Here is a 22,346-nt window from a genome sequence, read left to right on the forward strand (position 1 = left end):
ATCTGCTCTGCTGGGTTGGAGCTCTGGTGGAGTGGAAGGCCGTGCTGCTGCTCACTGAGACCACAGCATCGCAGAGTGGTTTGGGTTGGAAGGGATCTCAAGGATCACGAAGCTCCAATTCCCCCACTGCATGCAGGGCCACCAACCTCCCCATTTAATTCCAGCCCAGGCTGCCCAGGGCCCCGTCCAACCTGGCCTTGAACACCTCCAGGGATGGACGGGGCATCACAGCCTCTCTGGGCAGCTGTTCCAGCACCTCACCACTCTCACAGCAAAGAACTTCCCCTGACATCCAACCTCAATCTGCCCTCCCTCAACTTAAAGCCATTTCCCTTCGTCCTGCTGCCATCTCCCCTTTCCAAGAGTTGACTCCCCTTCTGTTTGTAGGCTCCCTTTGGGAGCTGGAGGCTGCAATCAGGTCACCTCTCAGCCCTCTCTTCTCCAGGCTGAACAAGCCCAGCTCCCTCAGCCCGTCCAGACCAGAACAGGCTGACAGCTAGGCAGAGAAACGCGATGGGTTTCAGCGTGGTCAGCGCACGGCGGGTTCTGCAACAGGGGAGGAGAAACCATCAGTGCGATTTGGGGCTGAGCTGCTGGGAAGGAGCTCCGCAGGGAAGGAGCTGGGGGTGCTGGGGGCCACGAGGTGACGGTGAGCTCACGGTGCGGCCCAAAGGCCAACGGGAGCCGGCCTGCGAGCAGAGCAGCTACAGAACTGCGCCCAGATCCGGGAGGAACGGGAAGCGCTGGGAGAGCTGCGGGCTCAGGGCCTTTTTGAGCACGGACCGGAAGGGAGCGCGGAGCCGCCCGCGTTGGGTTCAATGCCGGCCGCGGGGCAGCGCGGTGCCCTCGGTTTTGCTCCCCGCTCAGCCCCCCGCCCAAGCCAAACGCGGCGCTTCCGGCCGGGCCGCGGCACTTCCGGTCGGCGCCGCTCCGCGCGGATTCCCACCCCCTCCGCGAGCCCCCCACGTGGCCGCCTCCCCCCGCTCAGCACCGCCGCAGCCGCCGCCGGGGCGCCCTTCGCGGCGTCGCCCAATCAGCGCGCGGCGCCGCCGGAAGCCCCGCCTCCTCTCTTCCTCCCCGCGGCCCGCCAACGCCCTCCCCCCGGCGCCGAACGACCAATAGGAACGCGAGCCGCCTGCCGGCTCCCACCAATCGGCGCGTCGGCGCGGGGCGGCGGGCCGCGGCCGTGGTATCCCTCCGCCGCTCGGTGTGCGCGCGCGCACCGCTCCGCCCGCGCGGCCCTTTTTCTCCCTCCGCCGCCGCCGCCGCCTCCCGCAAAAACCGGAGCGCCGCCGCCCCCCCCGCCCCATCGCTCCCCTCCTCCCTTCCCTCCGCCGCTCCGGAGCCGCCACGCCGCCGCCATGGAGCTCATCACCATCCTGGAGAAGACGGTCTCGCCGGGTAAGGCCGCGCGGTTCGGGCCGTGCCGGGGGTGCGGCGCTCCCCGCTCCGTTCCCCTCCCCCCCTCCCCCGTTATCCTCCCCTCTTCGATTCCCGCTGACCGCCCCCCCTCCCCCCACAGACCGCTCGGAGCTGGAAGCGGCGCAGAAGTTCCTGGAGCAGGCGGCGATCGAGAACCTGGTGAGTTCCGTCGGTTCCTCCCAGCCGCGCCGCCGCCATCGCGGCCCCCCGCCCCCCCTTCCACCTCCCCCATCCCCCTCCCCTCCCCCCCCCCCCGTGTTCGGTTCCTCCCGCGCCCGCTCCGCTCGGCTCCAATGGCGGCGCTCCCGGCGGTGGCGGCGGCCAATGGGGGCGCGGCGGAGGGGAGCGGCCGGGCCACGTGCGGCCATCGCAGCGCCGGGGCCTTTCCGGGCGGGGCCGCGCGGTACCGAGGGTTGAAAATACGGCGATATCCGCCCATCCCGGAGCCGTGCGGCGAAGGGAGCGACGTGCGGCCATCCCGGTCATCCGGTGCTGCCGTTGCGTGGAGCTCCCGTTGTACCGGGGAGGGGATCTGCGATCCTATAGAGCGGGGATGTGTTGGGCTGGGCTGCGCCGGGGGTCCCGGCGTTGTGGGACGTGGGGGGCGTTGGGGTCGCAGCCGGAGCTCTGGGGCTGCCGTTTTTGCCCCCCTTCCCCGTGTTTTCCTGCGGGAATTGACCTTAAAGCTCTGTTAAAACACTCCAGAGGGGGAAATGGAAAAGCTTTTGTGGAGCTGTAGGATTTGAGGGCTGTTCCCTTAAAGGCAGCAGCAGCAACGTGTTCATTTCACCTCTGTTTCTCACCTTTAAGTCAGGCTCATCTTATGAGATATCCCCCCCACCGGGGGGCAGCCCTCCATAGGGGCTGTGCTCGGAGCTGGGACCCCTCAGATCCACCCCACAGCACTCCATCCTTCCTTGGGGAAGCATTCCCAAACCTCCTTTTAGAAGGCAGTGGGACAAAACCTCACAGAGCGCTGCGAAACATCGCATCTCCTCCTCCTGGAAACAAAGCTGACCCCTAAAAGCAGCAATTCCTGCTGCCCCCGGCTCTGTGTGCCCCTCGCATCCCATTGCAGGGAGCTGAGGGCTGTGCTGTGTGCAGCTGCATGGTGTTTATGTTTGGGGAAGCCAAGGCTTCTGGCTGTTGTGCAGCTGTGCTGCCTAGGAAGGTTTCCTTAAGGGGCAGAGCGCGTCCTGCAGCCGGATCAGCGCTCAGGTTTTGCTGCTGGGGGTTCTGCAGCATCAACCCACTGCGTGCTTATGGGGTTTTGGTGCCATGGGATCCAGGTGATGCGGGTGCAGCAGCCCTCACTTTGCCCACCTCCATCCCACGGGGAGGAGCGGAGCATCCATCGCTGTGCTGGGGTTTGGCCTCCAAGCAAGGGGACAAAATAACGCTGCTCCCCAGCCCTGCAGGTCGTTCAGGCGATGCTCGGCGCAGGGTTGAGCGGATGGAAGGCCGATGAAGCGCCGCTGTTCTGCGGGGGTCCGGTGGGGCCGGGGGTCTCAGCGCCTTCCTCTCCTCCTCCTGCAGCCAACCTTCCTGGTGGAACTGTCCAGAGTGCTGGCCAACCCCGGCAACAGCCAGGTGGCGCGGGTGGCGGCCGGCCTGCAGATCAAGAACTCTCTCACCTCCAAGGACCCCGACATCAAGGCTCAGTACCAGCAGCGATGGCTCGCCATCGACGCCAACGCCCGCAGGGAGGTCAAGAACTACGTGAGTCCTTCCTTTTTTTTTCCCCCTGTTTGGTTTTGAGCCCATTGGATTCTCTCGGGTTTGATGCCCTCCTTGCGTTGTGCCCAAGGTTTCTGGCTGCTCCTTCCTTCTCAAGGCAGCAGCGCCGTCTCGCTGTGCTTCCGTGCTCTGCTCTCGTCTGTGGAAGCATTGGGGTGAAAACCAGGCAGGTGTGAGGCTGCTGCTTTTCCATTTGCTTTGTGCAAGTGCTCCTACAGCCAGATCTCTGAATGGCCGCTGCTGGAGCAGTGGGCACAGCTTCCCTGCTCAGTGGCTTCTGCTGGCTTTCTCCATCCAGGAGAACTGGATGAGATGGAGAACTTCAACTGCCCTTGTAAGTGCCTTTGAGCTGTGCTCTGTGTGAGCCTGCGTCTGCACAGGGCCTGGTGGACTTGGAGTTGGTGGGATGTGCTCATGAACAGGTCTGGAAAGGGCAAACCTCTCTGGGGTACAGTTTTTGCCCAGGGGCCAGGATCCACTTGGTGGGTAATGCAGAGGAATGGGGATGTTCCATGTGTCCCACAAGGGGACTTGATGCCGGGGGAGTACAGTTGGCAAATCCCAAGCAGGGAGCAGCATCCTGCTGTGTGTGATGGCAGGGCTCTGCCTGAGGACCCCTGAGCAAATTGGGGGTAAAACCCCAGGGCTGGCAGTGACACAGGTGGTGCCTGAGGTCTTTCACCTGATGGGAGCACAGGCGTGCAGGGCTGTGTGGCTCTGTGTGGAGCTGATGCAAGTTTTATGCTTCATATATTGGCTTTCTCTTAATAGAGGGATCTGAGTCTGTCTCTAGCAGGGTAAGGTTGGGTCATCAATGCAGCTTTGTGCATTGGTGAAGGAAGAAGTGGAATCTTGGCTCCTGTTGGCAGTGTAAGCTGTGCTGTTGTGTCTCGAAGCTCACAGCGTTGGATGGCTGCTTTGGTGTCAAACTGAAGCAGAATCCTTTCTGTCCCATCCAGCTGACACGTTTGGTGCTTAACAGTTCCCCATGCTGGGTTTCTCCTCCAGCTCTGGGCTGCCCATTATTTCCATTGCTGCATTGAGTGCCCCATGGATGAGGGTTGATGTGGGGTCGGTGGGGTCCCCGTGAGGCTGTTTGGGGTCTGATGCCAAAGCCCTTCATCTGGGAGGGATTTGGGGAGGGGGGTTGTGAGCAGATTGGGAGAAGCCGAGTAATGGGGAGGGATGGCATTTCTTAGTGAGTGTTTGGGAAGGGGAGGGGTGTGCCTGGATGCTGTGAACGCAGCGCCCCTCCCTTGTTAATTCTGAGAAACTGTTACATAAGCATGCAAAGAAAAAAAGGAAAGAAAGTCTTCTGATGGACTGCAGGTCATCAGAGCAGAATGAAGTCGTTCCATTTCTTTTCGTCTTGATGCGAGCAGCCTGCAGTTCGGGGTGATTTCAGGGTGCAGTCGGTTCACTTTCGTAGCTCTGTTCCATGGCCGTAGAGGAGGGGGGGAGATGGGCTGCTGTGTGTGGATGTCAGTGGGGAAAAGCTCCTCACTGTGAGAGTGCTGGGGTGCTGGAAGAGCTGCCCACAGATCTGGGTGCCCCGTCCTGGAGGTGCGGAGGCCGGATCTGGATGGGCTGTGGGCAGCCTGTGGTGTTGGCTATGAGGTTGTGATATGAGGGCTGATGGCCCTGCTGTTGGCACAGGGCTTGGAGCTCCGTCATCCTCGAGTTCCCTTCCAACCCAGGCTGTTGTGTGACGTGGCAGCAGTGCCACAGCCACCGCCTGCTTCCCGGAGGGGCAACCGTGACCAGGTTGAGAGCTGAGACGAGGAGCAGCTTGGAGGAAGGCTTTGTGACGTATCTGCAGTGCCACAAACCGAGCTGGGAGAGCACAGTGCCCACACAGCCCCAAACCCTGCTTTGTGCCCCCCCAGGTCCTGCAGACGTTGGGCACAGAGACGTACCGACCCAGCTCCGCCTCGCAGTGCGTGGCCGGCATCGCCTGCGCCGAGATCCCCATGAACCAATGGCCTGAACTCATCCCCCAGCTGGTGGCCAACGTCACCAACCAGCACAGCACCGAGCACATGAAGGAGTCCACGCTGGAGGCCATCGGTTACATCTGCCAGGATATCGTGAGTACCCCAAAGTCACAGCTCTCCTCTCCCGGCTCCTCTGCTGTTGGTGGCGCCTCTGTGAGCCGCCCTGCGCCCTTTCCTTTCACTGCAGGATCTCCCTGCTGGCAGCAAACGCACACAAATGCTGTCTGAAGGAGCTGAGCTGCTTCTGCAGCACAAATTAGGGCCAGGGGGAACGGTTTCAAGCTACGGCAGGGGGGAGATTCAGGCTGGACGTGAGGAAGTCGTGCTGCGTGATGTGGTTTAATACTGGTGGTGGTGATGAGGAGAGGGTTGGACTGGATGATCTTACAGGTCGTTTCCAACCTTGTGATTCTATGATTCTATGAAGTATTGCTGTTCAGAAAGGTGGTCAGGGGCTGCAATGGATGCCCAGGGAGGTGGTGGAGTCACCGACTCCAAGGAAAGGCTGGATGTGGTGTTAAGGGATGTGGTTTGGTGGGAGCTGTTGATCACAGCTGAAGGGTTGGACTGGATGAGCTTTGAGGTCTTTTCCAACCTTGGTGATTCTATGAATCCAGGGCTCCTTTCCTCTCTGTGTGCAGCTGTAGGGGGGGAGGGTGCTGGTGGGGAGCTGCAGCTTGTGAGCCTTGCAGGTGAGTGGGGAGCTTTGGGTTCCTCCGTGGCTGAGGAATGGCTGACCTCCTTCCTCTCTTCGACGGCTCTCTTTATCCTCGTGGAAGGTTTTGATGCAGGAATGGGGATCTTTTGCTCTCTGGGGCTCCTCCTGGTTTTAGTCAGTATTACTGGCAGCATCACCAATAACACAGACTGCAAAAGCCCTGTGCTGTCGGAGCTCCTGCTGGAAAACAAAACTGGCTGCAGTGCTTTCAGTGCTGCTGAACGCTTGCAGGGTGGGGAGGCAGGAAGAGGAAACCTATTTGTGAGGCTGCAGGGGGCTGCTTTGCTCTCGAGTGTGTTTGGGTGTAGCCAAATCCATGGCCTCCTGTGGCAGCAGGGCATGGAGGAGGAGGGATGGAAGCAGCACAGAGCTCTTCTGAGGGGGAAAGGGGCCGTGGGTGAAGTGAGGAGCAGCAGGAGGGATGGAGGACAGGGCTGGGGTCTCCCCTGTTTGCAGCCTGCTGCTCCCAGTGAACAGAAGCCGCCTTGGCTTTCGTGTCTTACAGTTTCTGCTCATAGAATTCAAACTTGGGCTGTGCTTTGAATTATGGAGGCAGCTGTTTAACTGATGCGACTATCAATGGTGCTTTTAGGAACCAGAGCAACTTCAAGACAAATCCAACGAGATCCTGACAGCCATCATCCAGGGAATGAGAAAGGAAGAGCCCAGCAACAATGTGAAGCTAGCAGCTACTAACGCACTCCTGAACTCTTTGGAATTCACCAAAGCAAATTTCGACAAAGAGGTAAAAAGGGGGGAATGGTAACAAAATGCAAGGCCAGAATCCATGGTCTGTGATGAGAAATCATGCACCACGCTGAGTTGTGATGCATAACCCCATTGCCTCTGAGACTTGGATTCGTTTCCACGCAGCCAGGCTGTGATGCAGGAACGCTGTGGAAGTTTTTTCACAGATTGGCCAATGGAAAAAGAGGCGTTGCTGAGTTTTGGGGATGAATCTGACCTGACTTTGGGCTGTTAAATCTGCTTCCTAATCCAACTCTGCTCTGTAATGCTGCTGTTACCCGCTTGGATCAGCGCTTTCTTTCGAGCTGCATGGCAGCAATCCAGTGTGTGCTGCCTCTGGGGATGGCTGGGGGGGGAAGGCCTGCAAGCCTTCCAAACAGGGGCATCCACTGTGGGGTGGTTGTTTTCTTCCCTTTCTTTGGATGAGGGATGGACCTTAGGACCCTACCGGGGCTGTATGGGAAGATGGAATGAAGATGGAACCCTCAGCTTAGGAAGTCATTTAATGGAAGCCTTTCCCAGGCTCAGTCCTGCAGATGGGGATCAGCTTGACAAAATTGTCTGCTGGGCTTTTGTGTGTTGGGCAGCACTGCTCACAGTGGATCTGTGGGGAAGAAGGGCTTCCCAGTCCTGCACTGAACACCTGGACATCTGTAGGATGTTGTATGAGGGATGGTGGTGATCCAGGCTCCAAAATGAATTCTCCACAGGAAGGCTTGCAAAGTTTTCAGAGCTTTTTCCATCTAACGTTCTTTCCTTTCTTCTTCAGTCTGAAAGGCACTTTATTATGCAAGTAGTCTGTGAAGCAACGCAGTGTCCAGATACGAGGGTGAGTGGAAACTGAAGGATGTGGTGGTTGGGAAGGGCTCTGATTTTTGTCACTGTTCCACCCTTGGGAGGCTGAACAGAACTGGTGGCATCGTTAACCAGCAGCAGTGAGAGTGGGCTGCCAAAAAGTGGATGGCTGTGCAAGCTGTGCAGTGTTAGGAGCAGTCAGCTGCTGAGGGGATTGAAGCTGCAGAGAGTCAATGGAACAGGAATGGAGTCAATGGAGCGGGTGGAAGGGCTGGGATGCTGGGCCTGGGGGGCCAGAGCTGCATTTGTTTCTGTGGGGGCTGTGCTCAACGTCCCACCTTGGGTCCCTGCTGTGCCCTGCAGGTACGAGTGGCTGCCTTACAGAACCTGGTGAAGATCATGTCCCTTTATTACCAGTACATGGAGACGTACATGGGTCCTGCACTTTTTGCTGTGAGTACTGGCACTTCTTGTACAGAGGCACCTGAACCCCACCTGCGCTGCTTTGTCTTCATCTGGGAGGGAATATTTGCTTACATCCTTGCTTTGTTTTTCTCTGGCTGTGTTCCTGTGCTGCCAAAGCCCCAATGCTGAGACCCCCAAGCGTGGGGCAGCACAGGTTCTGGGTTTGCTCAGCAGCCCTGCCTGGGTAGCTGATGGCAGGAGCTGCTGTGGCAGCTGATTTCAGGTGATCTGGGCTGTGTGTTGGAGGAGAAATCGTGCTAAAAACCTTCTTCTCTCCCCTCCTCTCTTTCTTGTTCCCCAAGATAACTATTGAAGCGATGAAAAGTGACATAGATGAGGTGGCTCTACAGGGCATCGAGTTCTGGTCCAATGTGTGTGATGAGGAGATGGATCTGGCTATCGAGGCGTCAGAGGTGAGCTTGCAGACAGCTGTGCTGTTGTCCTTGGGAGCGCTGCAGTCATGATTTACCCACATCTGGAAGTCCTGCTGTTCTCTGTAGCTCCTGCTATTGAATGAGGAGCCCCCCGAGCTCCTCGTGTGCAGCCCTGGTCTGTGATGAGACATCATGCACCACTCTGATGCTCTGTGATGCATGACTGATAGAAGCTGAGACCTGGGGCTGCACAGAGCCCATGAGGCGCGTTGGCTCTGCAGAGAGCAGCTTGGCTTTGAGCTGCTGGTTTGATTCTCCCCCAGCACTCAGCTGGGATGGATTTGTTCTGCTGCTGAAGGTAAATGTGAAGCTTGGAGTTCAAGCTACACAGGGGCTGCTGACCGTAACCCCCTTCCATAACTCCTTGCTTTCAGTGCAGCTCGAATGCAGCCTGTCCTGCTTCCCAGATCAGATGAGGACGTGCTGCCCTTTTTAACCAACCAAAAGGTTTTCCTGCCAACCTGGCTGGGAATCAGAGCAACTTGAGATAAAGATTTCCTGACAGCTTTGATGAGAATGCGCTGTGACAGAGAGGTGCTGGTTTCCTGAAGATGGCACATGGCAGCTCCCTGATTTCTCTTTAGCATTCCAGAGTCGAGTTGAGCTCCTGTCAGGTTCACCTGAACGCACACAAAGCCTTTATAGCAGCACTGGGAAATTCCCATTGCCCTGAATTTCTTGGAGCTGTTGCTTTGTGAAGGTGGCATCTGGAGCTGCTGCAATGTGTTCTGTGTTGGAGGCAGAGCGTTTCTGGGCTTCCCCACTGCCTGCTGGGCTCTGCGTTTATGGGCTCCATTCCTGGGCTCTGTTAAAGGCACGGCAGCGTTGTCCTGTTGTGAGGTGGAAAAGATGGGCTGCATTCTGTGTGATACATGATTCCTGAGTTAAGCACAAAATAATGGGATGGAAGGAACGATTCCCCTTTGTGGTGGATGGGCTGGGGGTGGGTTTGGGGTGCTGCTCCCCATGCAGATGCCGTTTGCATGAATTGGTGGCACAGATCAATAAGAGCTTAAACTTCGGAGGCCTCCAGATGAATCATATCCATCTTTAAAAGCAGCTAAATATACATTTGTGTTGCCTGCCCAAAATAGCAAGGATAAAAGGACAGTCAGCGTGAAGGTTCAGCTCGTGTGCAGAAGGACCTCTTGCTTTTCCTGCTTGGGTCACTTGTTAACGATACACAACTGAAAGTATTTCTGTCTGTGCCTTGTGAGGAGAGGCCCTTTGTGTGCATGGAATGGCACTGGGTGCAGTGCAGGCTGTCCTTGAGGTTCCTGCATGCTGTGGTGCTGGGAAGCAGGGGGGCAGCATGCAGAAGTGAGCCTGTATCTGCTGGCTGAGGGTTGTGCTCTGTGCTTCCTTGCAGGCAGCAGAGCAGGGGAGGCCTCCAGAGCACACGAGCAAATTTTATGCTAAGGGAGCCCTGCAGTATTTGGTCCCGATTCTGACACAGACGTTGACGAAACAGGTGAGTTGCCAAAGGCCTGCTGTGTATCCAGAGGGGGGGAAGGAAAAGAAAGCAAGCAACCAACAGAATGAAAGCACTGCTGTGTTCAGTTCCACGCCGTGGGACAGCAGTGCTGCTCCTGCACACGGCAGCAGTCAGCAGCACGGCTGTGTTTGTGGGCTCTGAAGAGGTTCCTGTCATTCTCTGTGTTCCTCCTGAGTAAAACAAACATTTCAGTCTGCATCGGTGCAGATTCAGAGTCTGATTGCTGAGCTCTGCATCCCCAGCTCTGAGGTCCCTGTTTGTTTATGAGGGCTGTGCTGGGCCTTGTTTGTACTCTGTTCCACGGCCTGATACACATTAATGGAGTCGCTTGCTGCAGCAGGCCTAATCATGACATAAACCCGTTAATTGAAGCTGTACAGGACGGAGTTTTGGCTCACTGTGATGGAACAGGGAAGTGCTGTGAAAATGTTCTCAATAAACAGGGAAACTGCTTTCACTACCATCTGCTGGGGTGCAGAGGGCTGCATTGCAGAAGGGTTACATTGAAATTGATGGTTAAAACAGGAAGGAGAAAGCACGTAACCTGGGCTGCCTCTCACTTCCAGACCTGAGTTGACCCCTCAATGGCAATGCAATGCTGCCTGCATTGCCTGTGAGTGGGGAGGGATGTTTTTGCCCAGGCTGATGGTTGCTGTCCTCCTCCTAGGATGAAAATGATGACGATGATGACTGGAACCCCTGTAAAGCAGCAGGAGTCTGCCTCATGCTCCTGGCCACCTGCTGTGAAGATGACATCGTTCCTCACGTGCTGCCCTTCATTAAGGAACACATCAAAAATCCAGACTGGCGATACAGGGATGCAGCTGTGATGGCTTTTGGGTGCATTTTGGAAGGACCAGAGCCTAACCAGCTCAAACCACTAGTTATACAGGTGGGACTGCAGGGCTTGGGAGCAAAACCTTTCATTGATTTGAAGGAGGATTCGTGTTTCGTGTTGTTCTTAGTCTGGGAAGATGCTGAAGGCTGGCTGCTTTACGTATCATAGAGTGGCCTGGGTTGAAAAGGACCACGATGCTCATCTGGTTGCAGCCCCATTGCTGTGTGCAGGGTCACCAACCACCAGACCAGGCTGCCCAGAGCCACATCCAGCCTGGAACATCACCGTGTTTGAGGAAGGTGTGGGTGATAGCAGGGCAGGAGTTGGGTTACACAGCTCAGGGTTGCAGGTTCTCAGCTCTTATCACTGGGAAACAGCTTCCAGATATCACAACACTGGTCTCCCTGGATCTGGCTGATCTTCCCTGCTGCCCCAGGCTCAAGTCAGCCGGCCTTCAGATAACATTAAAGCTAGAACCAGTGACCAATTCCTGTTCCCATGCGCTCACACCTTTCCCCTGACTGAATTCCCTCGCAGGCGATGCCGACTTTGATAGAGCTGATGAAGGATCCCAGCGTTGTGGTTCGAGACACGGCAGCCTGGACCGTGGGCAGGATCTGTGAGATGCTCCCTGAGGCAGCCATCAATGACATTTACCTGGCCCCGCTGCTGCAGTGTCTGATCGAGGGCCTGAGCGCTGAGCCCCGGGTGGCCTCCAATGTGTGCTGGGTAAGGCAGAGCTTTGCTTTTGCTGCTGAGGAGTTACTGTGAGCGAAGGGAAGCAGCTGATGCTGGTGTGCAGGTGCACAGGTTGATGCCTGCACGTGGCTGGCAGAGGTGGCTGTTGACTTGGGCAGGCAGCAAACAGCTCTTGTGGTCATCTCCAGCCTGTTGTGTGGCTCTGATAGGCAAAACAAGGGAAGAAAAGTATATTTCAAGTAGAAAAATGGTGATATTAGCAAGTGTAAAACTGCCTGAAGCTTGAAAGTGCTGTGGAAGCTGTATCTATGCACCATTAACGTGGTGTGATTGAATTCCAGACATGCTGGGCCTTAGTGTTTGCTTGGGACAGCTGAATTGCCCCTTCATTCTTAGGGAAACATGAACTCCCTTGCTTCCCATCACCTAAGCTCACATCAGAAGCAGTTTCAGAACTGATTTGAGCAGCATGAAGTTTTCTCTTCCCTGGGGTGAATTTGCCAACTTCAGCTGCGTCATCTTGGTGGGTCTGTGCTACCGAATGGCACCGCTGTCCTCCCCCCTCAAAGAGTCCCTGCTTTCAGTAGGAATTGAGCTGCAGGTCAGAACAGCCCTCAGAACTGATAGGAGCCGCTCTCCTGGTGTTGCAGAGGTTTGAAGGCTTCAGGTCAGCATGGGAACTTCTCCCTGCCCTGCTGCTCCACGTAGCTGTGGCTGTTGTTGGGAAGATGGTGGTCAGTGTCTTTAGGTGGCAGCGACAACAAGGGATCTTTCAGCCTTTTCTCATCCCCCCCCCCCCCCATCTCAGAGCTGTTACCATCAGTCTGCAGCCTTTTCTAAGCTGGGATTTCAACTTGTGATGAGAGCAGGTCCTGTCTGTGTGCCCAGCACCCACAGCTCAGCCAATCTGCCTCTGTTGGGTTGCTGGGGCCAGCAGCAGCATGCAGGCTGTGTGTGTGACTTCTGTTACGCTTCACATCTCCCACATCCTCACCACTCCTGCACCAAAGCTGAGGATCCTGAGCAACGATGGGCTCACAGGGGAGCTAGCCCTTAGAAATTAGCCCTTAGAAATTAGCCCTGCACTTCATTTGGCTGGGATGTTTCTGGATGTGTGAAGTCATGGGGTAACAGGAATGGTTGTTCTGTGTTCCAGGCCTTCACGAGTCTGGCTGAAGCTGCCTATGAGGCTGCAGATGTAGCTGACGATCAGGAAGAACCAGCAACCTACTGCTTATCCTCTTCATTTGAGCTTATAGTTCAGAAACTTCTGGAGACCACAGATAGGTAACGTTCACCCTGCTGGCCTCAGTGCTCAGAGATGCCTTTTCTTTGGGCTTTTCTACCCCTTCTCCTTAAGGCTTTGGTCTTCCTTCTCTTGCAGCGTAGATCTGAATGATGCTTTGTAAGAACTGGGCTTTCTGGCACGGTGTCTTATTCCAAACGAAGCTGAAATATAAATAGACAAGGCAAAATGTTTTCTCAATTCTGCAGATGCAAAAGTAAGGCTCGTGCTGAAGCCCTGTTCTGCTTTTAAGGTCACGTCAAGGATTTTGACAGCTCTGCAGTTCAGCTTTTGGGTCACTTTCGATCCCTTTGCAGGTGAAGCTCTTCAATGGGTTCCTGTCCGAGCAGTTGGGGCTCTGAGCTGGCTCTGTATCTCCTTCAGTTCCACCCAGCACTGTGGGATCTGCCTCAGGGCTCTGAGATCCATCTCAGCACAGATCTCAGCTGCTCTCCCTCCCTGGTGGCTCTGAGGGATGCTGGCAGGTTCCATGGGCATCCTGACACCATTCCTTCCCAGGCAGGGTCACAGCACTCAGCAGCCACGTGGCTTTGAGCTGTTTGCTGCTCCTGGACTCGCTGTCTGTCTGAAGATATTTGCAAGTTGTAATTAATAGCAAATTAACAAAAAAAAGCTCCAGTAACGGCTCTGCAAATCTCACTTTGAAATCTTGCAATAGAGGGAGCCTCATTGCAGCACTGAAATTTAAGCTCTTACCAATCTACTAAGAATAATTTAAAAACCCAGTGTTTCTAAGCATGCTGGGAGCTGCAAATAAATCCATTTCCTTCTGTTCCAGGCCTGATGGACACCAGAACAACTTGAGGAGCTCTGCATACGAAGCTCTGATGGAAATAGTGAAGAACAGTGCCAAGGACTGTTACCCTGCTGTGCAGAAGACAACGTTGGTCATCATGGAGCGGCTTCAGCAAGTGCTGCAGATGGAGGTGGGGGGCCGGGGGGCTTTGAGGCCTGGTGTGGCTGTTGCTGGCTGTGTGTCTCCTGGCTTCTGGGTTCTTAGGGGCAGGCTGGGTGCATGAAGTGCTTCTCTCATCTCAAATTGGAAAGAGCAGGCATTGAAAAATGGATTTCCTGCCATTCGTGCTGCTGCTGAGATCTGCTGGGTTTGCGTGGACCATGAGGACAGCGTTGTATATTTGGGGTTCTGTTCTTCTCTTTCAGTCTCATATCCAGAGCACTTCAGACAGAATCCAGTTCAATGATCTTCAGTCTCTTCTCTGCGCCACTCTCCAGGTGAGTGCATGAAGCTCCTGCTTTGTGGTTGTGGGGAGGAGGTTTGGGGCTGGGTTGGAGGTCGGCTCCTCCATTGGCTTCGGGGTGAACAAATTGCTCTGCTTGGCACCAGCGAAAAGCTCTGCAACAGATTTAATTTGTTCATCTGCCTCTTGTGGTTGGTGTTCTTATTTAAAACGGCGCTAATTAAAATGCACTGAGTGTCCTTGAAATTAAACATCTGGTAATGAACACCCACGTGGCTCGGAGCGCCGGCACACTTCAGCTCCTCTCCCCTTCTTACCAAGTGCATTGAACACAGCCACCCTTCTCCCCACATCTCCACCAGGTCGTCCTGCTGAATGAAGCACAGGGTGCCCAGGGTTGGAGCTTTGCTGTTGAGCTCTGCAGGAAGGTGGGGTGGAGTGGGAGCCCTCTGCCTATGGAGCCTTTTCTTTTGGCACCTCTTGTGCCTCTGCTTCCTTCTGGAGGTCGCAGGTGTGGGATCGACCTGCTAGCTTTAATTTGCAAACAGTTTTCTTCGTTATCACAGCAGCTGAGCCCTGAGATGCTTAATGCCACGCAGCAGAAATGAACAGGAATAAAACACCGTCCTGCTGCGTGGTTTTTCCAACAGGAGAAATAGTTACAAACGTCCACCAGGAGGGAGGAGAAACTGATAATAATGGAGAGCAGTGGGGAAAACTGAGGCCTGCTGTTGGAACTGCCCAACTTGGTGTCTTTGATTTTTCCTGGTAGAGCTGCTCTGGTCTTGAGATGAATGCTTTGCTCTGCGCTGTTTGTAGGTGAGGTTGCTTTTTGCTCACCCCAGAGGCGTTCAGCTGCAGTTGGCTGTAAGGATGTGCTGTGCCTTGGATTAACAACCAGCATCTCTGAGATGTGTTTGTGTGGTGCAGAAGCAGAGCTTCCATGCTGCCACCTGTGATGGGCAGCAGGACATCATTGTGGCACTGCTGTGATTTGAGAGGGGCTTTTTTATCTTTTAATGCAGGGCCAAATTTGGGCTGGCCAGCTTACAAAAGGAAACCTGCAGGACAGCCTATGCAGCAGGAACAGTAAATTCAGCTTGTTCTGTAGCTGGGAAACGGAGAGCAGCTCAAAACGGACGGGACTTTGCTCTCACACTGACAAAGCATATTCCTGCAGCAGCACAATTCCAACAGCAGCTTTGCTTTCAGCAGCTCAGCGCGCTCCGAAGCGTTCAGGGAGGTGGAGGCTGAATTCAGCTGGGTGTGCATGGAAGCACTGATGGTCTTTTTCTCTCCTCTCCCTTCCCCTTTCCTGCTTTTAGAACGTCCTGAGGAAGGTGCAGCACCAGGATGCCCTGCAGATCTCAGACGTGGTGATGGCATCTCTGCTGAGGATGTTCCAGAGCACGGCGGGCTCAGGGGGGGTGCAGGAGGATGCCCTGATGGCGGTCAGCACCCTGGTGGAAGGTTGGTGCTGGGCTCAGGCAGCAGGGCTGGGTGCTCCCTGCTCTCATTGACCCTGCAGTGCCCAACAAACCCCCCCTACTCAGTTCCTGCTTTTCCTCAAGGTGTGCTTTTGACAGCGCAGCTCGCCCCATCTGTCACCGAAGCCCTGAGTCTGCTGGATTATTCTGGGCTGTGTTTCTTGAATGAATAGCTCGTTTTCTGTTAATAACGTGGTTACAATGCAAATTCTGCCAGGAGAAAGGAGGAGTTGTGCTGTGTGCAGTGCTGAGCATAATGGGAACCTGCTGCCTTCCAGGGCTGAGCTTATCTGAGTGATTCACGCTCGCTGCTGCTGCTGCCTGAGCCCCTGTTGCTGCTTTGGGATGTTTTCTCAATGGTCCATTTGAAGTCATTGTTCTCGTTTCAAAGAAATCACGGTGGTGATGGTCAGCATTACAGTGAGTCAGAGGTGCTGACATGGAATAAAGTGGGGTTGTGGCAGCCTGGGCAGAGTGAGCTGATGTTCAGAAGTTGTGCTGGAGCTCGGAGGGGGATGCAGCACTGTGTGGAAGCAGAGGAGCTGCTGAAAGCCTGGATGTGCCCACACTGCCTGCAGCTTCTGCAGTGAAAGCCAATGCCTGTTGCAGTGGGAACATGGGGCAGCAGTGCTGGGTTTGTAATGCAGGAGCAGCTGCTTCCCCGTGCTGCAGGCAGCAGCTCTGTGCCCTCAGCCCTCTGCAGAGCCTGCTGCTGGGTTTGCCTGAGGCTCTGGGGAGTGAATGGGAAGATTCAGAGGGAGCAGTGCTGACTGAGCAAGGGGTGGAAAGGAAACCTGTCCTGAGCCACGGAGCTTTTTGCTTTGGGCAGATACAGCTGTGTGATCCTAGTGACACAGTGGTGTGGGGAAGGTAGGAGAGAAAGAGCAGGCTTTGAGGCGTGAAGGAAAGGTTTGCCTTGAGTTCTTGAATCTTGCTGGAAGACAAACATCCTAAGGAAGGCCCTGTGTGAACCGGGCAGCTCTGAATGAAGAGGTGGAGCACCTGTCTCCAAAAGAAAGGCATTGCAGCTATAGCAGAGCGGTGTGGGGAGGCTCAGAGCTTTTGGATGATGCAGAGCTCTGCAGGGTCTGTTGGGCAGGGAGCACTCAGCATCCTTCTGAGTGTGGGGAAGGGGCTGGTTGTCTTCAGAAGCCCCGAAGGACAGAGTTCTCAGAATCATTTCAGTCCCTGTGTAGGAGCTTCAGCAGCGTTCAGCTTTTGTGTGGTGGCTGCTGGAGATTTGGTGTGCTGTGCTCCTGTGCACAGTGCAGGCTCTCGTTTTAGGTGGAGGATAACAGTGGGTTCTGTTGAGTTCCATCAAATGCAGGGCAGGTCGGGGTTCTTCTCTCTAACAAGAATGTTTTTCCATGCAGTCTTAGGTGGAGAGTTCCTGAAGTACATGGATGCCTTCAAACCGTTCCTTGGCATTGGACTGAAGAACTATGCTGAATACCAGGTAGAGTCAAAGCAGGGCTGCCCTGCACTTGCCATCTCCCAATCTGCTCTCAGGTGCTGAGTTCAGCATCTGTAAAGCATCGCAGCTCTTGGTGGTGAAGTGCAAACGGAGTCCTGTGGATTTCTCTCTAATTACTGGCCTCACACGCAGATTTAGGCTCTCTTAATTCAGCAGAAGGCCTCCATTGACTTCATGCCTGCATTTTGGCAGTGGTGGCACAGGAGTTGCTCTTGATGGGGGGGAAGTGGTTGCTGCCAGCTGTGAACTTCCAGCAGAAGCTGGGCAGCATCGGTTCACATTGGTGGCACTGGGGCCTCCTGCCCTCCCCGCTGGCGATGCGTGCTCAGCTCCTCACAGCTCGATGTAAAAGGCTAATAACATTAAAAGAGGCTCATCAGCCGTTAGGAGGGTTGTTAGTGTCGGTGACACAGAGTGTCACCACTGCTCAGAGCTTTAATTGAATGAGCTGGCGCCGCGAGGACGGAGAGTGGAAGCCTGACTCAGCGGTGGGTGTCTGACTTGCTGTTCTATTTGCAGGTCTGTCTGGCTGCAGTGGGCCTGGTTGGTGACTTATGCAGAGCCCTGCAATCCAACATCTTGCCTTTCTGTGACGAGGTTATGCAGCTGCTCTTGGAGAACTTGGGGGTGAGTGTTTACCTCCTCATTAGTGGTTAGTAACAGTTGGTTTGCACGCTGAGGAAAAAGTGGGAGGTGGGAGAAGCTGAAGTGCTAGGCGTGCTCTGAAGATCTCGTGTTTGACAACTGTGTCACTTAGAGCTTGAATGGGATCCAACTGTGTCGAGGATAAGGATTTGCATCTCCAGAGAAGGTCGTGCTTCATTAGCTCCTCCGATTAGGGAGGCGCAGCCGAACGTAACGCTGCTGAAATCTGTTCCAGAATGAAAACGTTCACAGGTCTGTGAAGCCACAGATCCTCTCTGTGTTCGGAGACATCGCCCTCGCCATCGGAGGAGAGTTCAAGAAGTACCTGGATGTTGTGCTCAACACCCTCCAGCAGGCTTCCCAGGCCCAGGTGGACAAGGTGAGGCAGCTCTGCAGGCAGTGGAGCTCATAGGTGAGTGAGCAGTGGGTGCTGAGGGCGCTGCTGACACGGTGCTCTGCTGCCTTCCAGTCCGACTACGATATGGTGGATTACCTGAATGAGCTGAGGGAGGGCTGCCTGGAAGCTTACACGGGCATCATTCAGGGATTGAAGGGAGACCAAGAAAACGTGCACCGTGAGTACGAGTGGTGGCTGCTTTATTGTGTGTGTGTGGTTGGAATGATGGAGGGAGGTGGGAGAGCCTGCTTGGACGGGGCTCCTGTTGCAGTAGTTGTCACAGCCACGGGCACAGCCTTGTTAATTCACTGCTGTGTGGCAGAGAGCGCTCGGTTCCTGTGTAGGGAATGAGCTTAGAGCCGTTCTTCATGGTGGTTCTTCCTCCTTTGGCATTCTGTGCTCCTTCCCTGGCTGAGGGCTCAGGGTTTGGCTGTCCAGGAGCACACAGGAAGGCCTTGTTTCACCCTGCTGTAACGAGGCTCTTTTCTTTCAGCGGATGTGATGCTGGTGCAGCCCAGAGTAGAATTTATCCTGTCTTACATTGACCACATTGCTGGAGATGAGGATCATACGGACGTAGTAGTGGCGTGTTCTGCTGGACTGATAGGGTGAGCATCCTGATCCTGCGTGGACACTGACAGCGTGTTTGTGAGACAGAACTCTGTGCATCAGATGCATCTGAAGCTGCATTGTTATGGCTGAAGTGTTTTGTCACCGGTTCTGGGCCTTTCAGTTTGGAAAGGTGTAAAGCAGGCAGCATAAACGAGGTCCTTAATTGGGAGGGTGAGAAGCAGCAGTAGTGATGAGCGGTGCGTGTTGCAGAAGCTCAGATGTAGGATCTGTCAGGGATGAGCTGCCTTTAAAAGCAAAGCACCCAAAAACCCGCGGGTGTGGAGCAGCTCAGGGCTGAATTTAGGTGGAATGGAAGCATGGAGGAGATCAGTGTTGGGATGGGAGGTTGAGTGTCTCCATTCAGCCACAGTTAAGAGGAGGAAGGAGGAGGTCCTCAGCAAGGAGCGACCTGTGCAGCCTTTCCTAAAGGCCCTGAGCTGTGAGCCAGGTTTCTTCCAGCTCGCGAGAGCCGATCAGAGCAGTGTTGGCACACTTGTGGTGCTCAGCCTCAAAGCCTCTCTTGCTTCTTCAGGGATTTGTGTACAGCGTTTGGGAAAGATGTACTGAAATTAGTAGAAGCTAGACCCATGATACATGAACTGCTAACTGAAGGGAGAAGATCCAAGACGAACAAAACGAAAACCCTCGCTACCTGGGCGACTAAAGAACTGAGAAAACTGAAGAATCAAGCTTGGTAAGGGAACACCCCCCTTCCTTTTCATGTGGCATAATCACAAAATTGGCTGGACTCCTGAGCCTGAATGAGATGCTGCACCAAAGCCTTGTTCTCGGGAAGGTTGCTGTTAATTTATTGCCCTGTGAACAAGCCCTGTCTGGGATCTTGGCACAGAGGGAGCGAATGCAAGCAGGAAAATGGTGAACTGAAGTTGGGAGGAGAGCAGCCGCAGGCTTGAGGGCTCCTTGGGTTGTGAGATGCGTCCTGGCTGAGCTGCAGCATCCCCAGGGGTGGCAGATGAGCTCTGTGAGCTCTGCAGCACTGCTGAGCACCTTCAGAAGGAGCGGGTTGTTACTGCATTACTGCAATACATTGGGGCTGCATTACAGCTGTTGAGTCGTTTGCTTTGTGCCTGCGCTCTGTGCAGCTCTGCTGCGTGCAAGAGGCGCCTGGCTGAGGAGCTGCATGATGTGGTTTAGTGCTGGTGGTACTGATAGGAACGGGAGGGGGGTTGGGCTGGGTGACCTTGCAGGTTGTTTCCAACCCTGTGGGTCTGTGGGGTCTGTGGGGTCTGTGGGGTCTGTGGGGTCTGTGGGGTCTGTGGGTCTGTGGGTCTGTGGGTCTGTGGGTCTGTGGTGTCTCATTGGCCTGGATGCAGACTTGCAACACGTTTGGTCTGATTCTCAACGGCGCTTTTCTGCTTGCAGATCTGTTACTGCTGGGATGACACCTGAGACCCCCACTGGAAATCCTCCAATCTTTTTGAAGAAGAAAAAAACAGAAAAAAAAAAAAGAAGAAAAAAAAACAAAACAAAAGCGAAACAAAACCAACCAACAAAAAAAAACCCGACAACCCGGAAGTGAGGAGTGTGCACGGATGCTGAATGTTTGGGAGTGAGAGGATGATGAGTGAGTGAGGCTTGAAAGCAAACCACGCGCAGAATCCCGCCACGGCAGCGGCGCTGCTCGCGAGCTGAGCACTGACTTGCATCCAAAGCCTCGGCCTCCTCGCTCGTCTTCTTGCAGTGGGAGCCCCAGGCTCTGCTCGGCGATGGCAGCCCCTTCTGACAGCGTGGGGTCGGCGTCCCTGGGCTGCTGAGCAGAGAGGAAAAGAGAGGAGAAAGAGATGGGAGCCAACCTCGGTAAAACCTCGGCCGCGCGATGCTGTCGGCGCAGGGGATGCGAGGAGAGGGGTGAAGGATTTTTTGGGTCTAAGAGTGAGTGTGTGTGAGTGAGGAGGTGTCTCCACGTTTCTCGACTTCGAGTCATTGCAGTTGATCTCTTTTTTTTTGTTCCCCAGAAAGAAAATAGAAACAAACACGGGGTTTGCTGTCGCATTTCATAAACTAACCGAAGTTTTCAGTCTACTGATGCAGCGTAAAGAGATGTTAAAAGGAAAAAAAAAAAAGAAAAAAAAAAGAAAAAAAAAAAAGGAAAAAAAAATTAAAAATAAAAAGGAAAGTCGCTCCTTTAGGGCTTTTAATTTTGGGGAAACACTGACGAATGTTCAGAGCTCCCGTTCCGAGTGATGCTTTTCATGATCTCGTTTCATCCAAGCGCCTTTCCTTCCTTAATATTGTTCAACTGTGAATGTAGAAATGGGGGAAAAAAACACAAACAAACGAGCAAACTCAAAACTCTTGCGTTAGAGGGTGTAGAATGAATGGTCACACAGGATTTCAGGCTTACAACTCGAATCCAGGCCTCAAGTGCTCTGAATTGGCAGCGAGAACGCAAAGGGAAAGAGCTCTCCTGACTTTGTACTGTAGCAGCCCCAACACCCACCGAAATTTTGTGCCAAAGAGTTGAAAAACAAAACCAACAAAAAATGAAAACTTCAGGTCGTATTTTGGAATTGCAAAAAAAAAAAACAAATGAGGATAAATTTCAATGTTCAAACGTCAATCTGATAAAATGCCATTTGGAAACTGCTCGGCCTTTCGTGCTCTTTATTTAATCAGATCGGATGCGGTTTTGGTCTCTTGCTGCACTTCAAAAGCAAAAAAAAAAAGGAAGAAATAAATTTATATAAGATATATATATACTGACTTGAGCTTACACAGACGGCACTTGTAAAAGGTTCTATTTTTCCACTGCAGTTGAAGATGAATAAAATGGTGTCAAACATTCCCCAAAACTTCCTTTTTTTGTATTCTTGGTCTTTCCAGTGAAAGGGGAACCAGTGAACCATGTATTTTTTGGTTAATAGAGTTAATGATGGAACTGAGGGGTGAATCCCAACCCAGCTGTGGCTGCTCGCTGCTCCCCTGCTCACCCCATGTCTTATTGCCACAACAAGGATCAGAATCTTCCCTTCCTTTCCAGCCAGGCTCCTGCTTTGGAGGAATCCCTCGCTCATCCCTAAGCAATGAGCCGCAGGGATGGAGAGGTGCAGGGCTGCTTCATTTTTACCCATGCAGCCCCCGATGCCGCCAGCACCCCAACCTGCAGCCAAAGCCTCTTTGTGGGAGGGAGGCACAAAACCTCACCGCTGTCTTATTTTGCAGCGAGCAGCCGATGATCTGCGTCGTTCCCCCCCCCCCCCCAAAGTTTCCTCTCCCCCCAATCTGATCCGCGGTGCCCGCAGCTCTCATACAGGGTATCAGATACGTGCCTTCCAGTGCTGGGTTCAGATCGCAGTCCCAAGTGCCGACTTTGAACCAGTGTACAAAACCTGAGCCGAGCTCCCAGGCCGCTGAGGTGAGGAGCAGCGAGAGGCCCTGGGCCATGAGCTCGAGCGATGCCTTTTCTTTTTATTTCGGTTCTTGAGGCGGGGTGGGATTTCCTAAGGGGAAAAAGAATAATAATAAATAAATAAAACAGGAAAAAAGAAAAAAAAGCCATTCCTGAAAGTTGGGGAGGGGGTGTGGAGGGAAGTAATCTGATCATTCCTCAGTGCTACCTGTTTCTGTCCTGTGTGGCTGTTCAGCTGTAGACAGCAGGAGAATAAAGTACACTGAGACAGTAGTGGAAACGAATTCGTGTCCGTTGTGTCTGTGTGGGGCTGCGTGGGGTTCGGCGGTTGGCTGTGATGAGAGGTGGCTGCTGGCTCCTCCAGGGGCTGAGCATCCAGCCTGCGTCCTTTGGGGGGTCAGCACAGCCCCCAGCCTCGGCGTTTTGCCCCCACCTGGTTGATACCACAGGGGAAGGAGAACAGCAGCACCCAACGTGCCCCCCCCCCCCCTCCCCAGTCTCTTACCTTCGTT

General features: G+C 54.2%; 1 protein-coding gene and 1 long non-coding RNA gene across 2 annotated transcripts; one reads left to right on the forward strand and one right to left on the reverse strand.

Moving 5' to 3' along the window:
* Nucleotides 1-1,201: 1,201 nt before the first annotated feature.
* On the forward strand, nt 1,202-20,434 carry KPNB1 (karyopherin subunit beta 1). The gene is made up of 22 exons (XM_048926551.1): nt 1,202-1,401; nt 1,523-1,581; nt 2,959-3,141; nt 5,046-5,246; nt 6,464-6,616; nt 7,388-7,447; nt 7,777-7,866; nt 8,181-8,291; nt 9,682-9,783; nt 10,475-10,699; nt 11,183-11,374; nt 12,501-12,631; nt 13,429-13,576; nt 13,812-13,883; nt 15,175-15,319; nt 16,710-16,792; nt 17,330-17,437; nt 17,691-17,834; nt 17,925-18,030; nt 18,346-18,460; nt 18,997-19,158; nt 19,848-20,434. Coding segments are annotated over exons 1-22 (2,631 nt in total). The 5' UTR covers nt 1,202-1,361; the 3' UTR covers nt 19,849-20,434.
* Nucleotides 20,435-21,670: 1,236 nt separating this feature from the next.
* LOC125684425 (uncharacterized) lies at nt 21,671-22,255 on the reverse strand. The gene is made up of 2 exons (XR_007373292.1): nt 22,043-22,255; nt 21,671-21,925 (listed from the first exon to the last, which is right to left on the reverse strand). It is a non-coding gene; the product is annotated as an uncharacterized LOC125684425 (long non-coding RNA).
* Nucleotides 22,256-22,346: the final 91 nt, after the last annotated feature.

The sequence above is a fragment of the Lagopus muta genome, chromosome 25 (genome assembly GCF_023343835.1).
Source record: "Lagopus muta isolate bLagMut1 chromosome 25, bLagMut1 primary, whole genome shotgun sequence".
NCBI classification, from domain to species: Eukaryota; Metazoa; Chordata; class Aves; order Galliformes; family Phasianidae; genus Lagopus; species Lagopus muta.

Excerpts from the sequence above, each read along its gene's own strand:
- KPNB1 (XM_048926551.1), top strand. The coding sequence starts at position 1,362 with ATGGAGCTCATCACCATCCTGGAGAAGACGGTCTCGCCGG. Across the intron at positions 13,884-15,174 it reads TTCTCTGCGCCACTCTCCAG|AACGTCCTGAGGAAGGTGCA; the intron begins GTGAGTGCATGA and ends TCCTGCTTTTAG. Across the intron at positions 17,835-17,924 it reads CCCAGGCCCAGGTGGACAAG|TCCGACTACGATATGGTGGA; the intron begins GTGAGGCAGCTC and ends GCTGCCTTCCAG.